The sequence below is a fragment of the Lepidochelys kempii genome, chromosome 3 (genome assembly GCF_965140265.1).
Source record: "Lepidochelys kempii isolate rLepKem1 chromosome 3, rLepKem1.hap2, whole genome shotgun sequence".
In the NCBI taxonomy this organism is placed as follows: Eukaryota; Metazoa; Chordata; order Testudines; family Cheloniidae; genus Lepidochelys; species Lepidochelys kempii.
This window is the reverse complement of record NC_133258.1, coordinates 164,418,778-164,438,032: the sequence shown is the minus strand read 5'-3', so window position 1 is coordinate 164,438,032 and position 19,255 is coordinate 164,418,778. Positions and strand designations below refer to the sequence as shown.

The window sequence follows — 19,255 nt, the reverse complement described above, 5'->3', positions numbered from 1 at the left end:
AGTGGAATCTATCCTCGAGTGTTTTAAAAAAAACTGAACAATAAGTAAGAATAGGAAGGAGGTGGCTAACATCCCCGACTTTTACAGGCTTCCTGATTTCACTGTTGTGAAATGAAGTGAGGTGAGTGACATCAAACTACCCGAAACTTTAGTCATTTCATTCCGAACCTCATTTTTCCCTCTTATGTAATTCTTATCTTTTCATCTTGGTGTGACATTTTCTGAATTTAAATAAACTTTTTTTGCGTAAACTGGTTATTTTTTAAATTCAGAGTTGCCCTGGCTTTTGTTTCTCTTTGAGAACAAATACCTGTGACATGTTTGAAGGAATTTGTTCAGTAAACTTTAAAAACTGACAGCACTTGGAAATTACATGCAAGTCTTGTACAATACTTAATATATGGTGCTGGCTTTGAACACATTTTGAGCCCAGATCTCTCTGCAGAAGCACATTCAAACCTCGAATCAGAAAATCGGCAACCCAGATTCTATAAGAAAGCAGGAAAATAATTATGGGGTTTTTTTTTAAATGTCTAGCAGCTACTCTGTATTCTTTTGGAATCTTATTAAAAGTAACATTGAGAAGTGAATTGAAAAAAATTTTATGAGTTAGAAATGGGTGTTAAAAGCGAAGGTGTAATTCGGCATAAAACAAACCATAGCGCCTTCTATCCAGAGATCACAAATCTTAATAAATTAAACCTCACAATTGCCCTCCACGGTATGCGATACTATAGTTAGGATTATAATCTGTAATTGTGTTAAATGCCTTTTTGTAGAATATGCGAGATCCAGGCCGTAGACTGTACCACAATTTCTTCGTTTACTGTACGAGAATGTGAAGGATCCAGTAGGATGGGGTCAAGACCACGACGTTACCTCTTTACAGGTCATTCAAATGGCAGTATTCAGATGTGGGATTTGACCACAGCGATGGACATGGTTAATAAAAGTGAAGACAAGGGTAGGTTGTAATGTAGCAGAACTTATTTTTTGGCTCAAATGCTTGCGTTAGAGGTGATCAGTGACAACTAACTTTCTTTCTTTTCTAAGATGTAGGGGGTCCAACAGAAGAGGAGCTGCTTAAGTTGCTTGATCAGTGTGATCTGAGCACCTCACGCTGCGCTACTCCTAACATCAGTCCAGCAACTTCAGTAGTTCAGCAAAGCCGTCTGCGGGACTCAAGCTCTAGGTAAGCCAAAGATCCACAGGATATACTATCAGCTGTGTGTTCAAAGACTTAGGCGAAAACTTTCAAACTTGAGTGTCTAATTTTAGCCACCCCTTAGTCCGTATTTGGGCACCTAAATAAGTGCCCTGATGTTTTTGGGACACTGCTCCCGTTGGAGTTGCATGTGTACAATTTAGGGAATGAGTGAGCCCTTGCTCACAGAGATAGGCAGGCTGGAAATCCTGAGCACATTCCACTGCCAATTATAGGACAAGCACAGCTGAGTGTGCTCTGGGATTCATAGTTCTGAAACATCCTCCCTCAAAAATCATATTTCTCTTTGTGTAACATGCATGCAGCTGACAAGCCTCGGGTGTTCAGAAGTATATGCTCTGTAACACATCTGGGAATCCAGTATACTCTTCACAAATTCCAAATGGCTTTCTGTTTGGCTAGAGAGAAGGAACAATTTGCTGCATGTTTCTTACCTTTGAAAGCTGAAGTCTGTTCTGAGGAAGGTGACAGTGATGTTTGTTTGCATCAGTATTTGTTGTAACCCGTGACATGAGAAATGTTTTACTGTTGAATGTGTTTTTAGCCTCCAGTTACAGCACCATGAAACCATCCATGAAGCTGCTACATATGGCTCAGTAAGGCCATATAGAGAGAGTCCTTTATTAGCAAGGGCAAGACGGACTGAGAGCTTTCACAGTTACAAGGACTTTCAGACTTTTAATATGAACAATAGTATGGTGGACAAGGCTGTCCCTGAGACTGGCAATCTGAGTCCAGTACAAGCTGAAATGAAGAAGGCAGCAGGTGAGAGCACTCCAACAGACAAAAAGGCAACAGTACTGGAAGTAAGAGCTACTAGAATATCATCAGATGCTGGGGCAGAAGGTCAGAAAGTGCCTGAAAGCTCTTCAGAAGTGAAGAAAAGAGGGCCAGATGATGAAAGTGAGAACAAAGTAGAGAATAAAAAGAAAAGTGGATTTGATGGAGGAGGGTTTCTGGGAAGAAAGAAAGTACCTCCTCTGGTGTCTTCACCAATTATTGTGGAAGGAGGACCTGAATCACCTGGTACAGCGTCCCCATCACCCACAAAGACGACCACTTCTCCACGCCACAAGAAAAGTGACTCTGCCTGCCAAGACTATAGCTTGTGAAAATGCTAAGTTGTGTACATTTGTTTTCAAGGGTTCCGATGAAAGTTTAACACTTAACTGGATGTAACTTTTTCACTACAGATTTATCATTTTAAAAAGGCTTCATTTGAGTGTGTCTAACTGAAAGAGTTAAAATTGTAATAAGTTTTCACAGTGCACCTCAACAACTTGGGTTTACAGCACAACCAGCAAACATACTCTAAATTGATGTACTTCATTTTCATATTGTATAAAGCCAAACAATACTTGGTACAAAACATTGATGTAAAATCCTGTTTTATGCAGTCCAGCATGCACTACAGTATTTGTCTTAGGAAGAGTTTTATAGGTAACTTTCTAAGTCCCATTACTGGACCTTACCTTTGAAATCACCAAAACATTAAATGCCTGACCCCTGCTTACTGGCCATTAAAGTTACCATGATTATTATTTGCAATTCCTTGGAGTCACCCATCTTGTCCTTTCACCTCCTTCAAGATAATATAAAGTAGAAAATTAGCTGGGTGCTAAAAGCTATTTCATCCATTTGAAAAGCTTCTCTTGCTGAAGTTTGCCTTGATTGTAGAGCGACTGTTTGTTTTTTCAGTATTGATAAATTTGACATTTATGTGCTACAATTCTTTTGTTTATGAAACAAATTCAAAAAGTCTTTATGCTTACAGATGTGCTAAAACATTATTTTGCATATCTTGGTCCTAATATTAAAATGCACAGGAATGTTATTATCTGTACTTTTCCGCTCATTTCTCTTTGCAGAGCTTTCAAATACCTGAAATTATAAACTATAACCTCTTGTGGAGGGGGAAAAAAAGCATGCATTTTGCTGCTCATTACTGTATATAACACTAATGTCTAAGAAATGGACTAAATATCTCTTGTTAGAAAACTTACTAGGCTATTCACACATTCCTCTTCTAAGTTTGCTGCTGTACAACAATGCCATAGTGGTGTTATGCTCTTCCAGATCATGAGAGTTTCAGCCCTCAACCAGAAATGCTGGATTCAAGTCCCCCCACATCTTCCTTACAGCAACAGTAGTACTAAACTTCAGTAAAAGTAGGGCATGCAGAGTTAAGTCGATACCTCCCATACAACTTTAATGTATTTTTGTAAAGATACACTGCTTTCCCATAATGTGCAGACTTTAGCTGGAAGTCACTGAGTTTTGCTAGTGTGAGGGTGTTTTTGGTTCTAGTTGCAGTCCTTAATGCATACGTCAATTTCTTTGCAGACAGTTTCCAAGGACCTGAGACTCTGGTGTCTTGAACCAGGTAAGGCTAGGGCTTGTGAAAGGTGCCTGCTATTTTGTTTGGTTATGCACTAGGACAGACATTTAGGAGCAGTGATTTATAAAGTTTTGGCTATTTTTAAATGTGTCGAGATTTACAGAAATGGAAAAACAAATGAGCTAGAATACCCTTTTCTCCTTCCTCAAATTTTAGCTCTCTTTAAAGAAGAGGCTAAAAATGATTCTTTAGTAGAATGCAGGGTTGTAGCCATGTTGGTCCCAGAATATTAGGGACACAAGGTGGATATTAGGTGATATCTTTTATTAGACCCACTTCTGTTGCTGAAAGAGACAATCTTTCGAGCTACGCAGCGCTCTTCATAGTAGAGTGTTATAGCATGTGGTTTTGGTTATTACTCTTGCGCTTGATGTCATTTGCCATAAAATATAGGGGAAAAATTCAAAGTGGAAAGCCTTGTGTATTAGGTAATGACATCATATCAAATAGGCTCATTTTACAGTTATTTTTGTAAAGTCAGCCTTGCACGTTCACCCAGTGAGCTGAAAGTTTCAAGCTGTTTTTATTTTTTCTGGCTCTGACTTTCAGTGGGGTTGTACAAATAGGTTTGCAGTATTTGGTGTGGTGATGTGAGAACCCGCTTTATTTTCAATTCTCAGAGTGATGGAGGAAACCCAGATACTTTTCAGATTACAACCCTACTTTGAGACTCCAGCTGCTCAGAGCAGTCAAAGCAGGAACTGCTGCAGGGGGTAAAATAGACACCAGCTGGGGCCAGTGCTCCCAGGTGTGTAGACTTGGGGAAAAACTCGAGGAAGGAGCCATACCCAGACACACTGTCGTAAGAGCAGCTAAAGCAGGGACCTTCAGAACTTTCTCTCTCCCCTGTGCTTATTGGCTCTTTGCTCCAATCCTCTTCCCCCTCCCTAACAATTTGCCTTTCAACTCAGATTCACACCTGCCCTGTCCCCTTCTTTCCAGCTAGCTTATCCCCCTCCAAAAAAAAAAAATCATGGCTGTTTGCAGCCATTACATTGTTCACTCAGTTGTATTGCTACCCCCATCCTGTGTCTGTTTAGAGTGTAAGCTTTTTAGGGGAGGGATTATCTACTACTCTTTTTACACAGGGAGGCCTGATTCTCGGTTGGGTCTTAAGCTTTACTGTAGTAAACATTCTTTCATATTAATAGGGGGAAATTAAATCTACTTCATTCCATGGCATGAATGCACTATAATATTTGTAGAGTTCTACTTAAATATTGAATGCTGTGGTATTCCTTTACATATACAGTGCTCACACTTTTATTCTTAATCCTTTCATTGCCTTCCACTTATGGAAGCTAACTTTAGACCCACCTTAGAACTGTTCCTCCTAGTACTGTTGGTCTGTGTATATGACTTCTGTTGCTAGTAGAATGCATGGTACAAGTCAGCGACTGGCATGCTCAGTGTTCATAGAATATCAGGGTTGGAAGGGACCTCAGGAGGTCATCCAGTCCAACCCCCTGCTCAAAGCAGGACCAATCCCCTATAGTTGCTCCAGATCCCTAAATGGCCCCCTCAAGGCTTGAACTCACAACCCTAGGTTTAGCAGGCCAATGCTCAAACCACTGAGCTATCCCTTTCCCCCCATGTTGCAATTGCGCAATGATTTTGTTCAGGTCTTAAAGTGCAAACTAAAGATGCTGCTCTTCAGACAGGATCTTTCTTAGGAAAGGAAACATCTGCAAGAATAAACAGGAGGTGCAGCTGAATAAGAGTTTCTTTAACCAGAGGCAGTGGAAAGTGCTGTTACTTCCAAGTCTCCATTTGTATTTTGTACACTGCAGAATAAGTCTAGCTGTACACTTGGGACATTTCCACATAATGAATAACCAAATTTTTAAAATGGGAGAAAAAGTCTTTGGATAAAACCATTGCCACAACATTTACATAATAGTAAAAACCAAGCTTTAACGGTGCTTGCATGTGAAATAAGATGACTGGTCAAATTCACACCTGCTTTTTTTTTGTGACTCAATCCCTATCAAGTAGTTGATTTTAAATGAATTTTGAATTGATCTGTAGGGTAGGAATGTTACATTATGAACGCCAGCATTGATTACCTCCCTCGGCCAGCTTTAAGTTATAAGGCAGACAATCCTGCACCACAGTCTGTTTTGAACTTTCTGTTGCTAACTAGCCCAGTTTTTAATGTTGTGGATTGTTTAAAAGGTGAACTGGAGAAAAGGCAGCACAGTGTCACTACTTTCTTTATTGTAAAATTAATATCAAGCTTGTACATTCAGCCTAATTTTTAAGCACACACTTTTTTTGTTCTTTATATTATGTGGTAACAAAAATACTTGTATTAAATTTAGATGTAACCCTTTTATTAATCTATATTTTCAGATTAATTTACAAGCACAATAGAATCCTAGTCTTGAAAATAAACCAATTACTACAGTTTGAACTATGCAATGCTTTTTTCCCATCACAGAAATAATTAAGATACTCTAATCTGTACTGTATAAGAAATTGATAGTATTGTATAATTGATTATATTGCAACATGTATACCATAATAGCCAATACTTGAATTCTGCCTCCCTACTCCTTTTGAGTATTTCCTTACTGTTTAATTTAAATGAGACTATTTGTAGAGTAAGGTATGGGGGGGAGGAAAGAACAGAATCCTATCTTGCCCTAAACGTATGTTAAAACAAACACTGGCAATAACTGTTCACATTACAGTAAACAGATTTCCTCTAGGGGCCCTAATGTTCCAGCTCAGCTCATAGGTATTCTGTCTTACGCCCAGCAGTTTGGATAGAAAATAGAAACAATGAGATCTGTCTGTTTAAAACGAAGCTGTAATAGCTCTTTTGTTCTTTCCTGTGAAGCTTACCTTATGGGTGGGTTTTTTACCACTTTGTTTTTGTCACATCCCTTTCCTAATTTGATGATGTTTGCATTTCACTGTTTCTCAAAGCAATTTCCAATTGCAAAATGTAAGGATCATGCCAAATGCATGACAACCAAGATAGTTTTGGTGGAGAGGCTTCATCACAATGCTAAACAGCAGCTGATTCACCAGAGATTTAATAGTAAATTATTTAAATATGTTAAAGACATGCCTTATTCCTAAGAATTTGTTTTTAGAGCTATGATCATCCTGACTTATTTCTCTAAGACCAACACCAGAGGGCAGGCACTAGAAACTACAATACATGTGAGTAAAATCCAGAACAGCTTTCACTAAATTACATTTTGATACATTTCAAATTTACTCTTGCTGTGTGGCAAGGTTCTGAGCACCCTTAGATCTTATTCTGGGAAAGTGAGAGTACTCAAGATGTCACAGGATCACATCTTTCGTGATTTTAAATCAATCTCCTGTTGTACATGATCTAAAGTAGATTGAAATGGACAGAAACATTTTAGGGTTCCTGACTAGATGGGCAATTGCACAAGTTTTCTGTGCTTTTGCATCTGTAGCAATATTTCATAGACAGAATTAACTCTTCCTTCTTTGTTGTCTTAATTAAAGTGAGCAAACTGGGTTGTAATGCTCTTAAGAACAGATCTAAATTTATTCTACATTTTTATATACTTGTTGACCAAAACCCTTTTTTTTTCCCCACTGATCATACATTTCCCACCACAGTATAATATAATGAAACATGATTAAAGTTTCAGGATTAGGTATGTGCAGCTGTTAAAAGTGTTTGTGAAACTTCTCTGTATATTATATTGGCTACTTAAGGTCTTGCCAGTACTGTGACACAACGTTGTACATACAATACATTCTTCTCACCTTCCCCTTTTGAAATATTTCTGTATGATATTTGCAATAAATGTTTAACACTGATCGATATGTAGAGAGTACATTTACAATATATAACTATATTCTTGGCTGTTGCAACAGTACTCCTAGAAAATGCATTCATACTGCTAAAGTTCCAGTAGGCACCCTTTTTAAAACATAATCCCCAAGCTGTTACATGAGAAATTAATTTCTACACGTTAAATTGAACAAAAGAAAGATTTTGTGTTCCTTCAGCTGCTTTGGGTTGGCTGTGGTACTTACTCCAAATAGGTATCACAACTGGGTGTCAGTGAAGGTTGTATGTTCTTTAGTTACTGTACTGAAGCCTTTGATGGCATTCACAAGGTCTTCATCATCCACATACTAGGGGGGTAAAAAAATTAGCCAAATCACTTGCAGGGTTTAAGTACAAATTTAGAGAACTATAAATACTGACCTAGTCATAGAACAACAAAACTAGAAATAACAGAGATTTGTTGTTCCAAAGAAATAGACTTGCTACACGCACAGTCACAATACTTGACTGCATTATCAAACTGATTCGCACTAAGACCTGGTCTAGACACAGCTTTATACGGTCATAAAATCACATCCCTCACCAAAATAGTTCGTTAATTCCCATAAATATTGGTGAATAACCTGTACTGCTATACGCACCTTTACAGTGGTAGAATTGCAACCACTCTCAGGGATTGTACTGCTTTAATTATATCAGTTTAGAAACCGCATGAGAGCCACATAACCAATAGACTACTGAAACATCTCACTGAATGTCATGTTTTCGCTGTAGTTATGTGCAAAAAGGAATAAAATGTCTGATGTATACAGTACCGTAACTGTGTAAAATAGTTGGTAACATTTCCAAAAGCACCTTTGTGATTCATGAGCTGAAGTCCCACTTTCAGAAGTGACTTAGCTGCTTCTGAAAATAGGATTTAGGCTAGTCATTAGTACCCAGTACCTCAAAGGTATTTAGGCAAGTAACTCTCATTACCTTTGAGGATCTGGGCCTAGATGCTTTTGGAAATTTTGCCCAGCATCTTGGTAAACATCAGTTACTAAGATAATGCCAAATGTGCATGCATTCATGGAATTGTAGAACTAGAATAAGAACTTACCAACCCACTATCATGACCATGTATAATGGTATCCCACACAGAATCTTCTATTAGGGACTTCTTGTCATAGACATCAATAAGTTGACTGACACTGCGATGTAAAGACCCTTGGGAGGAGGTACGATTCATCTGCCTTTGACTCGGTATCTGTAGAATGGAAGTACTTTGGTTGCTACGATTACTCAAAGGAGATCCGGGTCCTGGAATTTTTGTATCTGCTAGTCCCTAGGAATATTGGAATAAAAGGGATGTGCTTATGAAAGGTTTACATGAAAAATGTAATAGATTAACATTTCAGCTCAAATAAATCTGTTACAAAGTTAGTTATTTTCAAGGGCTTTATTTTGCAGTAGAAGCCATAGTACTAAAGTAACACGGTAGTGGTAGAGCTTTTTAGGCTGATAACAGAACATCGTTATCACTAGCTCCAGCTATTGTTCCCTGTGGAAACAATGGCTTACTGCAATGCGGTTTAACAAGGTGATCTCTTGAAGATTGCTTGTTAAGCGCAATTGAAACACGTCATCACAGTAATTGCCATTCCATTTTAGAACCAGGAAATAGACAACTGATGGAACACTTGCAAAGTTAGGAAGCACCTGGCTTATCTGCTAGGGGACAATACCTGGCAATTTTAGCAAGTAGCTTTTGTGAACTTGTGTAAGTATGTGTCTCTAACCGCCATTTGACCTTTCTCACTCTCTGGTTTTCCAAAAAGTTGTGTAAAACAAATTATATGTTAAATCGACAAGTAGAGCCCCAAATGGGTTTTTTTTAACATACTGAAACTCCTACAGTACAGTATCACACAACTATGCACATTCTTTATTATACCCTTTAAAGTGGCAGCTATATACCACTTTGGATCATCTGTCACAGAATCTTCAACTGCTAACAGCTGTGCAGTAATAAAACATGCACCATGCAAGAAATTCTCAGGCAAAACACTTTAATTAATTCCAGGTTTGATTGCCACAGCACACAGGTTGCATACTCGTTAACTATACCTCAAAACGCATTGTGTAACTTGTTAGAGTAACACTACTTGCGGACTCTGACATCTCGGCAATAGAATCAAACTGAGATTTAAAAGGAAGGAGAGTTGTTAACAGCAATGCTACATTAGCCCAGGTGCTGTGACAAGTGTTTTATTCTGTGGTTAGATTACACTGTAAATGTAGCTAAAAATAATGGTCAGAGCTATCAGTTGAGAATCTGGGCCATTGTACTCAACTACAGGACAATGGAATGATTTTTACAATACAAACTCATGGTGGTTGAAAATGAATTTGTTCGTCTCTAAGGCAGGTTTCACTTGTTGTATTTGTACAGGACAGCAGAGGATGAAAGTTCCAAATTCAAGTCCATAATTGAGTTTTGTGTAAAAACTGCGGTGTGACCTTGGAAGTGATGATAAAATAAAAATGAATGCCTCCATCTATAGCCCTTTCCTAGCAGTTCAGACTGAAATGTGTGTGCAGACATAAGCACTGCAAAGTCTTACCTTATCTCTGCTCTGTGAGACTTGTGAAGATGAGATGAGAGGAACTTGTAAAGGAGTTGCAATAGGATGCTGATGGCAGGGATTAGCAGTTAAAGAGGTTTTCTGCATTTTTAAAGCATTGTAGGTAGAGAATAGAAATGGGATAAATATATAAGTACGTAGAAGACAAGGAGTTAAACAAAAGGGACGGTATCTTTCATTTTCCCGAGGAGAAATTGGATATAAGGCACATTCTGGGTTTTTGGTTGTTTTTTTTTTCCTTCCCCAATTTAAATTTCTGCCAGTTGTTTAGCCAAAAGAGGAGCCACAATTATATTGTTGAAACTGATGGCACAATGTGCGCTGTAGCTGCTTGTGGAATTAATACAGATCTGAATGACTGACTTCAAGCTATTGACATGTCTGCTTGTATATTTAAAAAAAAAATCTTTTCAAAAAGCTGAGGAAAAAATAGTGGGGAAGAGGTTGTAACGAGAGGAGTGATTTAATGGTCTTTAGAACCCAGGAGTTCTCAGGAGCTCCTCAGTACTTATCTTCTTGATCACAGAACTTTCTGTGTGCTCGTGGGTATGTTACTTTCTGCCTCAGTTTCCATCCTAAAATGGGCATGCATACTACTACTACTAACCTTCCTCAGTAGGGTGTTTTATATAATTCCTAACTAATGTTCACACGTCCTAAGTAGTATTGGACTCCTTTCCCCAACCCTCAGCTCCAAGAGAGTATTGTGTCATGTGACTCCATGGCAAGTTAGGCGATTTTCAAGTCTCACTTTGTATTTCCAAAGCTAAATTATGATTTTTTTAACAGTTCCTCATTTAGCCTTTTGTAATTGACATTAAGAGTTGCCACAAAAATGTTTCTAAGGCAAGCCGCCCCAGTCTCAAGGGGGTCCTTCTGAAAACAGGCACATTTTCCTTTAAGGCACCCACTTGGCCACCTAGCTCAACACCATTCCATGAGGAGCCAGAACACTCACAGGTCCTTAAGGGGCTACATAAAGATCTAAACTGGCAGCTTAATGGGTTGTTAACATAATTCTTTAAATAAAGACATGAGAGCAGCATGCTTACTAATCAGTGGTGTTGTGCCTGACAAGCTGAACAGATGTGGCAGCTGAGGGCTACTGTTCCCTGATGAAGGGCACATTATAGAAGGACAAGATGGCTGGATGAATCCATAGATATACACCCTTCCTCTTTCCAATCTGACAACCAAGCTCCTGGAAGGCAGAGTCCTTCTCAATTTTTGCTTATACCTTGTGCATGCTAAATGGTGAAGAATGTGTTTAAAGCCCCCAATTCAACTTTTACACAGGAAAATACAATGTCAGTAGGCCCAAGCAGCCCCCAAAGAAAGATGTGAAGCAAAAGAGAGCAGGGGATAGGAATGGGGAAGGAAAAGGCACAAACTCACAGTAATGTGCTTTTTGTTGCTATAATTATCTAGGATTTTATACTGTCATCTATCACCATGGTATCTGAGGAGTCTATATGTGTCAGCAGGGTTTAAAATGCTGTGGGTTTTGCATTCACTGAAGTCTGGCAAAACTCCCATTGACATTAATGAGTGCTGGATCAAGCTCATAGTTTGTAGAATTGTACTGAACACTCACTTGAAATAATGCATCCGATGACATGAGCTGTAGCTCACGAAAGCTTATGCTCAAATAAATTGGTTAGGCTCTAAGGTGCCACAAGTACTCCTTTTCTTTTTCAAATAATGGGAAACTAGTGAGCACTATTCTAATATTTATTCCTTTTGCCTGAGAACTAATTTACATAATGGGGCAACTCCTCAGCTAGTATAAATAAGAGTGACAGACTAACGATTTCCTGAATGAACTTCGCTGAATTAAATTAAACCTTACTGAATTAGTTTTCATTGTATTAAATGCAAATATGTATGGTGAGATTGTATGGAATTTATTTAGTAGGAAGATTAATGCAATCTGGAACGTATGAGGAAGTCCAAAGGTCTTTTTGGAACAATATGTGTGAAGTGGATTTCTTTAGAAAGAGCTTGAGCAAATTCTCCCCCTAGTTCAAACTGGGTTCTCCAGGGTCCAAGAGACAAAGAAAGGTGTTTGAGATGAGTTTGTTTACACTGACGCAGAGCCTTCTTCCTGAACCAGCAAATGGACAGGACCGCAGCTCCACAGAGGGTCCCATCTTTAGGGTAATGGTTGAAGGCTGTCAGAATCCATGTTAGGATTGGGGTGGACTCTGGTAAGCTTGTTAGCATGTGTGTAGGTTCTTCTATTTGTTTTCACCTTAGGAATAAAGTAGGCTTGCAGAGGAAGTGGTATGCAGTAAGCTAGAACTGTTGACAATCAGTCTCTGAAGAGAGAGCAAACAGGTGTGCTTGGGCAACCTGTCAGTGCTGGGAAATACAAAGAGAACAGTGCAGCCTGGGAATACCCAGTCAGAAGGGGGAGAGACTGGTCTCCACCCAGAAAAGCAATGGCCGTGGAGCTAGAAACCAAGAATTGGTGCCTTTGGTGGTCCACTATGGGGAAATACAGGTTTAGTTGCCCTGAACTGTGACTATAAGCATAGCTTGACTGAGTCAGTGGGGGTATATTGATTTACAGCAGCTAAGGATTTGGCCCAGTCAGTGTATCAATACCTGAAGAGTGACCTCCCCAATAATACAATAAAGCTAAAGATGTCCTACCCACCCCTGTGTCATTTAAGGAGTTAAACGTATCTCGGTCTTCCTACCACATTCATCACTGTGGTATCTGACCAAGAAAAAAACCACCCAAGTTCTGTTGCTTATTTGAACGGTAGTCACCACTTACTCCCAATTTACAGCTTGGGTCATTTTGTAGCTTACAGATACTCTTTCACGTGAAGCAATATGTACATTTTCCCTCTTACTATATTCAAATTGTAAGTTAATGCCCTTAGACTGCAACATTATCCTTTGTAACATATGTTCCATTGCAATAACTCTCTGTACAATATAAATACACATTATTGCGCTTTGCATGACATACCATGTGGGTGTCTCCCGGTGAATATACAGTCATTGGCGATGTCCGCTTTTGGAGTGGAACTAAGGGAGGCCTTTCTCTTGCATATGGTTGTTTTTTTATTTTTCTTCGTAGAATCAAGGACAGAAAAATAGCCAAGAGGATCAAACCTAGAACTGTCATTAATATCACAAACCACAGTTCAGTGTAAAATGTTGCATATTTAGTCTCTGCTTCATCCTTTTCTCCAGGAGTTGTTAATATAGGACCTGTATAATCCAGGAAGGTAAAAGGGAAACATTATTTTAGAAAGCAGTTTAGTGATAGATCATCCCCTTATTTGATAATAAATTAGAAAGAAGTTTGAAGCAGTTTGTCACAGTGTGCTTATTTGCACTTATGTTCAAGGTGGTGTAATGGTTCAATATGCTAGTGGGCTGTAATAAAAAGCTTACTGCACTCAGGAGACCATGCTTAAAGTTCTGGCATTGCTGCCTGGGTTGGAAATCACCACTGCACTGGCATCTCCTAGGAAAGGGTGTGGGGGGGGGTGGATTCGAAAAAGGTTGATCAAAGTAACCTTGAACAGTTGAAACAATGATAATTTCAGGGTAATTTCAGAGAGGTGCAGACAGGATGTTTTCTGCAGCACTATAGCCCAGCACAAGAAGCAGTTGCTACTGTGGACACTGCAGCACAGATTATAAAACAATAAAGCCAAAAAATCAGGATGAACGAAGAGGCCAAATAAAATCAAAAGCTTAGGACAGGGCCATGAAAAAGATACACAGTGTTCCACTGTTCCTTCCAATACATAGTGCACATCACTGCACAGCTTAGAAAAATCACTTGCATGGTGGGCAGGGGGAGGAAACGCCTTGTAGCAACAGTAGCTTTGCAGGATATGCAGCGATGCATTCAAAGAGGGCTGAGGGTGCTAGAGCCCCAGAAACAAGAACAGAGGAGAGGTGACGCCTTTGCCACAAAGCCACTTCTAGGTTATAAAAAAACAAATAAACTTCATCTATTTATCACCCCTCAACACAAAGGACATCTGGCCAAGAAAATGAAATCAGGTGTCTATGTTGTGTCTAACAAAACAAAATATTTTTGGCTCTGAAGTCCTATTTCAGCTTTGGTTCAAAGACACCTAAGGGGTTTTCACAGTGTGATTATCCCTGTTCCCCATTTCTGGTTCAGGAAGCAAGGGTTTAATGCAGGACGCTGACAATATTCTCCACTCTTCTAGCAGATTAAAAAGTAATCCACTGCTCCGCCACACCTGCATATTGAGACTGGCCCACACTGATGGTTTAATAGGAACTTGGATGTGGCTCACAGAGAAAACTAATATGAGCACTTGCAGAAAGGAATCTCCGATACAGGCCAACAATGGGCCCCCATGGCAATTTGTAATTGTTTACATCTGCCAGGGCTCTGCTTCTAGGAAGTTCCATTGTTTCTCCTTAGAAACTGGTGTGGTGATTTACCTTAATCTGATCTGTCTCGTGGATGATATGTCTGAGATATAACTAGTGGTCAAAAAAGAAAACAAGATGTTTGGCTGCATAAGGAAAGGGATGAAGTATAATGCCTTTATATAAATCCATACTACAGCCTCAGCTGGAGTGATGTGTGCAGTACTAGGATCCTGCACCATTAGAGGGGGTTCAGAGAAGGGTGATAAGAGTGATTAGGTACATGGAAAGACTCTTACAGAAAGAAAGGCTGAAAAGATAGGGATTGTTTACAAAGGAGATGAATACGAGGGGACATGATACAAGTATATAAAATAATGAATGGTCTAGAGAAGGAAAATGGGGAGCTACTGTTCTCCCTGACGCACAACACAAGAATAAGGGGACATCCAATGAAATTCAGCAGTGAGAAATTCCAAACTGATAAAAGGAAATACTTTTTACATGATGCACAATTAGTCTGTGGAACCCACTGCCTCATGATGTTGTTGAGGCTAAGAACATAAGGGAGTGGACATTTATATGGATATCAAGAACATATAGAGTTATTATGCTTAAGGTTTTTAAAGGAATATTAAAACTTTGTATTTCAGGTTTTAAGCCAATCTCTGTCAGAGATCAGGATAAGACCTAACATGGGGGGGGGGGGGGGGAGGCGCAGCTTACTCCACATTTGTCTACTGTGGGGTTCTTATATCTTTCTCTGTTGTTGGCCACCGCTGGAGACAGGACTAAATTAGATGATCCTCAGGTCTACACCTATGTTCCTATGTATCTAATAGCAGCAAAATCTCTGTATTTGGATGCTCTTTGGGCAGGCCATGGACCTGACCCTGCTCTCCTCAGCATGAAAGACAAAACTTCCAGTGATTTCAACAAGATCAGGCCCTGTGTCAACATCCCTCTTCCTCAGCTGAAGACTGGAAAACTCAAGTTTCAGCCTATTTACTGTGATGTCACCACCCCATTCCAGTCCTCCCAAGAGACCTGCAACCAAGAGAGGGGTCAGGAGTTGATCTTTCTAAGGTTTAACAAAGAGAAACTCACCGCCAAACCATGTAGCATTTTAAAAAAATCATGACGCTGTTCCTATACATTCTGAAGGAATAGTAAAGGGCCCAAAGGGTTTTGATTTGCTTTGTATTTCAGCTTTAACACGGGCAGTAAGCTACCATCCCTACTGTGGTGCTGATGTACAGCGTTAGCAGGTTTTGCATTTGTTTGATTTTTTTTTGGTGGGAGGGAAAGAACTGTGTGTAAAATTCTCATTGGTTTAAAAGAAGCTCCAAAACAGTACTTGCTTCAATAAAGAGAAACTTCCTGAATAAATTCAGCTGGTGACAAAGACACATTAGCCACATACTTTAATGCTTCAAGAAAAACTTGGGCCAGATCAATAACTTCTATTTCCAAATCTGATCTGATCCAGTATGCGTTACACCTAATTGCTCAGCACAAATTCACACATAATTAGTAGGAGCTAGGTAACGTCTCTACAGGTTTACCCAGTCCAGTAGCCGTGCTGTATTTGATCACTGGTGTGAGGGCGCTCCCTTCATCGGTGGTACACGTTACTTGAAAGAAAAAGGCTGAACAAAAAAGGCAAAATACTGAGTTAGAAATCTCAAATGAGACACTCAAAATACGTCAGCCCTGATCCTCCAACAAGAGCTGCTAATGTGCACGGCTGCATTCACGCACAATCACAATGGGACTCCCCACAGGCACAGCAGTCAACGCTAATTGATCCCAATACAGCCCTGAAGCCTGATAATTCACTAATATTCAGCTATTAAACTGTATATTACAGTGGCCTTGTTTGTAGTTGTGATGTTCCCCTATAACCCCCACATTTTCACAGGCTCATAACCTTTCCAAATCGAACGGAATTGCGCATGCTGGGTTCTGTGTCTGACAGTCCATTTTTAAAGAAACTTCGAGACAAACCCTCAGCCCTGTTTCTTATAATGGGAAGATACAAAACCCCCAGACAAACCCTTCCCACCGTTAAATAAACAAACTTTTTGAATAGGGGTTATAGCAAAAAAGGTTGAACTTTGAAAGCTGAAATCTAACTGAGCCATAATTTCCTCATGGGCTGGTGATTTTGCTTGGTCTGAGGAATTGTTTGGAGCACTTGAAAATGGCCGTGCTCTTTACCAAGTCAGGAGGTGAGAGGCACTGTGCCCACATGCACAGCCAGCAAGCAAATATATTAGATAAGGTCATACTAAAACTTGTCAAGAGACAGCTGGGCAAAGCATTGTCCAGCTGCTGCCATACTTTCTGCACACATTGCCCAGCACGATAGTCCCTTGCCCCACCAAATTGTGTGACTTGGAATGATTTTTGTAGCTTAAGCATCGATTTAGATTGGCAGTGACTGGCCTTCCTTGGAAAGCATTTTGAGCATTATCACAATTTAAAGCATCTTAATCAGGAAGATTTTCTCATGCCTATGGCACTTTATCAAAAGCAGTATAGTTCCAGTAGTTTCCGTGCAGCCAATGAAAGGAGCAGGTACAGATGCAACATGGAGGTGATAGCCTTCCATGGTATAAGGACTCTCTTCCCTATGGATCCCAAATATCCACAAGGCTGGGCGGATACACCTTCTACCTGCTTCCGTGATTCATCCAGGGCTCAATCCTGCAAGGTGTTGCGCACTCTATCCCAATCCAGCAAAATACATAAGCATGTGATTAACTCTAAGCATGTGAATCGTCCCATCAACTTCAGCAAGATGAGTGATGTGCTTAATGTTAAGCATGTGCTGGATTGGACTATCGTCCTCGGCACCTTCCAGAATCGAGCCCTGAAAGGGTCATGGTGGAAGTAGAGGGCACATCATATCTTTGTCCACTCCTCCTTTTGAGAGGAAGATCTGTAGTAAACTCCAGGAGGTCAGCCTCGCAGTGTTTCCTGGCCATCTATACCCATCCCATGGAATGGGTAGAATTTATTCCAGAAACATAATCAATTCCCCTCACCCGCCCCTGTACCTCAAATAACCACTGTTCCTATACTCACAGTAGGTACTAAAGGAGTTTTGATGGAAAAGTGCATTCAATCATCAGGATAAAGAGTACCTGACTATACATACAACATCAGCTTTTCAAGGAAACTAGAAGTCTAAAGAGACAGTCCACTGCTGTGCAATGGCTGGCCAACTTCGTAAAATTTAACATGTAATAGATAAACACAGGCCTTGAAATGGGAAATTGAAACTGACTTTTGGCCGATGTCCTCGGTAAATACAGCATGGTGTCAAAGCCACTGTAGACACGCTGGCCTCCCTCAGTTAACACATACTCCTTCAACTGTCCATTCAGTACAAAAGTGTGACTCCAGTCTAGGTAGACCATGGATAAATTGCTGACAACAGAAAATGGAGCTTTGTACTGAGGTACTGCGGGGGGGAAAAAGAAAAAGGAAACAGCTGATTTATAAATTGTAGGCATCTCACTGGGTTGCACAAAATAAATGCACCAGATAAGAAGTGTTACAGGCTCTCTCACACATACCCACCCTATGGAAAAAAAACAAGGAGAGGCTACAGGAGGAGGCTGCCCTTGCCATTATCACACTGAAATATATTGTATCTGCACCCTAAGTGAACCCCACAAGGAAAATTAGTAAAATTTGAGCGTAAGCTCCTTGGAGCAGGGAGTGCCTTTTACTATGGCTGTTCAATGCCTACTATAATGGGGACCCTGCTAGATTGGGGGGTACAGGCACTATTGTCATACATAATAATTAATAATAAAATGACTTCCAAAAATTAAGGATCAAGACATTCAACACAAGGAATGAGTTATATTCTATCAGCTGAACTGGTAAAATGCTACTGGGGTTACACCAGTGTAATGGGCCAAGACCATGTTCTGTTCAATCATAGAATATCAGGGTTATAAGGGACCTCAGGAGGTCATCTAGTCCAACCCCCTGCTCAAAGCAGGGCCAATCCCCAATTTTTGCCCAAGATCCCAAATGGCCCCCCTCAAGGATTGAACTCACAACCCTGGGTTTAGCAGGCCAATGCTCAAACCACTGAGCTATCCCTCCCCCCTCCAATAACAAGTCTGGCACCAGAGCTTCAAGTGGTATTAAAAAAAAAAGTATTGGCGCGGGGGAGGGAGGGCGTAGGGGTCACTCTCATCTTCTACAGAAATGAAAACACTGGCTTCTCCCCCCAAAATAATTTTTGCTCCCAGCGTTTCACCTCTGCTCCTCCTGGGGCACATCCCCCGCTTCGAGTGGGGAGGAACAGAGGAGCCACCCCATCTCTCACAAAAGCGGAGGAGCTGCTACCAGGCTCCTTCTGCTCCCGCCTCTTTCCTCCACAGAGGGGAGGGTGAGAGAGCTGTGTCTGGGTCAGCAACTGCTCTGATTGGCTGCTTACACCCTAAGGAGTCCAAGTTGCCCCCCCCCCCCACACACAGAGGGGTTTGGTGTGTGGGAGGGACTCAGGGCTAGGGCAGAGGAGTTCAGGGTGCAGGAGGGGGCTCACAGCTGGGGCAGAGGATTGCGGTGCTGGGGTGAGGTCTCTGGGCTGAGGATGAGGGGTTTGGGGTGCAGGCAGGCTGCCCTGGGGCTGGGGCCAGAGAGGAGGACTCCCCTGAGCCCTTTTCCCTCCCACCCCCCCCCGAGCAGCACACTCACCCTGCATAACTGTCACTGCATGTGCTCCTAAGGCCCCTCTCAGGTCCAGGAAGCCCCCCTCACCGCCCCTGTGGTGGGTGTTGGGTGGGGCTGCCATCATGTGTGCACCTCCTCCCTCCGCAGAC

The 19,255-nt window shown here is 40.8% G+C and overlaps 2 protein-coding genes across 3 annotated transcripts in view; one reads left to right on the top strand and one right to left on the bottom strand.

Moving 5' to 3' along the window:
* Positions 1–7,433, top strand: part of KCTD3 (potassium channel tetramerization domain containing 3) — a 63,828-nt gene extending 56,395 nt beyond the window's left edge. Inside the window, exons 16-18 of one of the 2 annotated variants that reach the window (XM_073338915.1) lie at positions 780–964; positions 1,060–1,192; positions 1,770–7,433. In XM_073338915.1, coding sequence (XP_073195016.1) covers positions 780–964; positions 1,060–1,192; positions 1,770–2,337 — 886 coding nt within the window. In that variant the 3' untranslated portion in view covers positions 2,338–7,433. Of the gene's footprint in view, positions 1–779; positions 965–1,053; positions 1,193–1,769 lie in introns of both variants that reach the window. The other variant, XM_073338914.1, reaches the window with a different exon arrangement.
* The window catches only part of USH2A (usherin), a 571,967-nt gene continuing 558,284 nt past the window's right edge, over positions 5,573–19,255 (bottom strand). The window contains exons 67-71 of the mRNA XM_073338913.1: positions 17,701–17,877; positions 15,974–16,057; positions 13,015–13,259; positions 8,510–8,734; positions 5,573–7,754 (exon numbers count right to left, since the gene is read on the bottom strand). Of these exons, the coding sequence (XP_073195014.1) occupies positions 7,665–7,754; positions 8,510–8,734; positions 13,015–13,259; positions 15,974–16,057; positions 17,701–17,877 (821 nt within the window). The 3' untranslated portion in view covers positions 5,573–7,664. The remainder of the gene's footprint in view (positions 7,755–8,509; positions 8,735–13,014; positions 13,260–15,973; positions 16,058–17,700; positions 17,878–19,255) is intronic.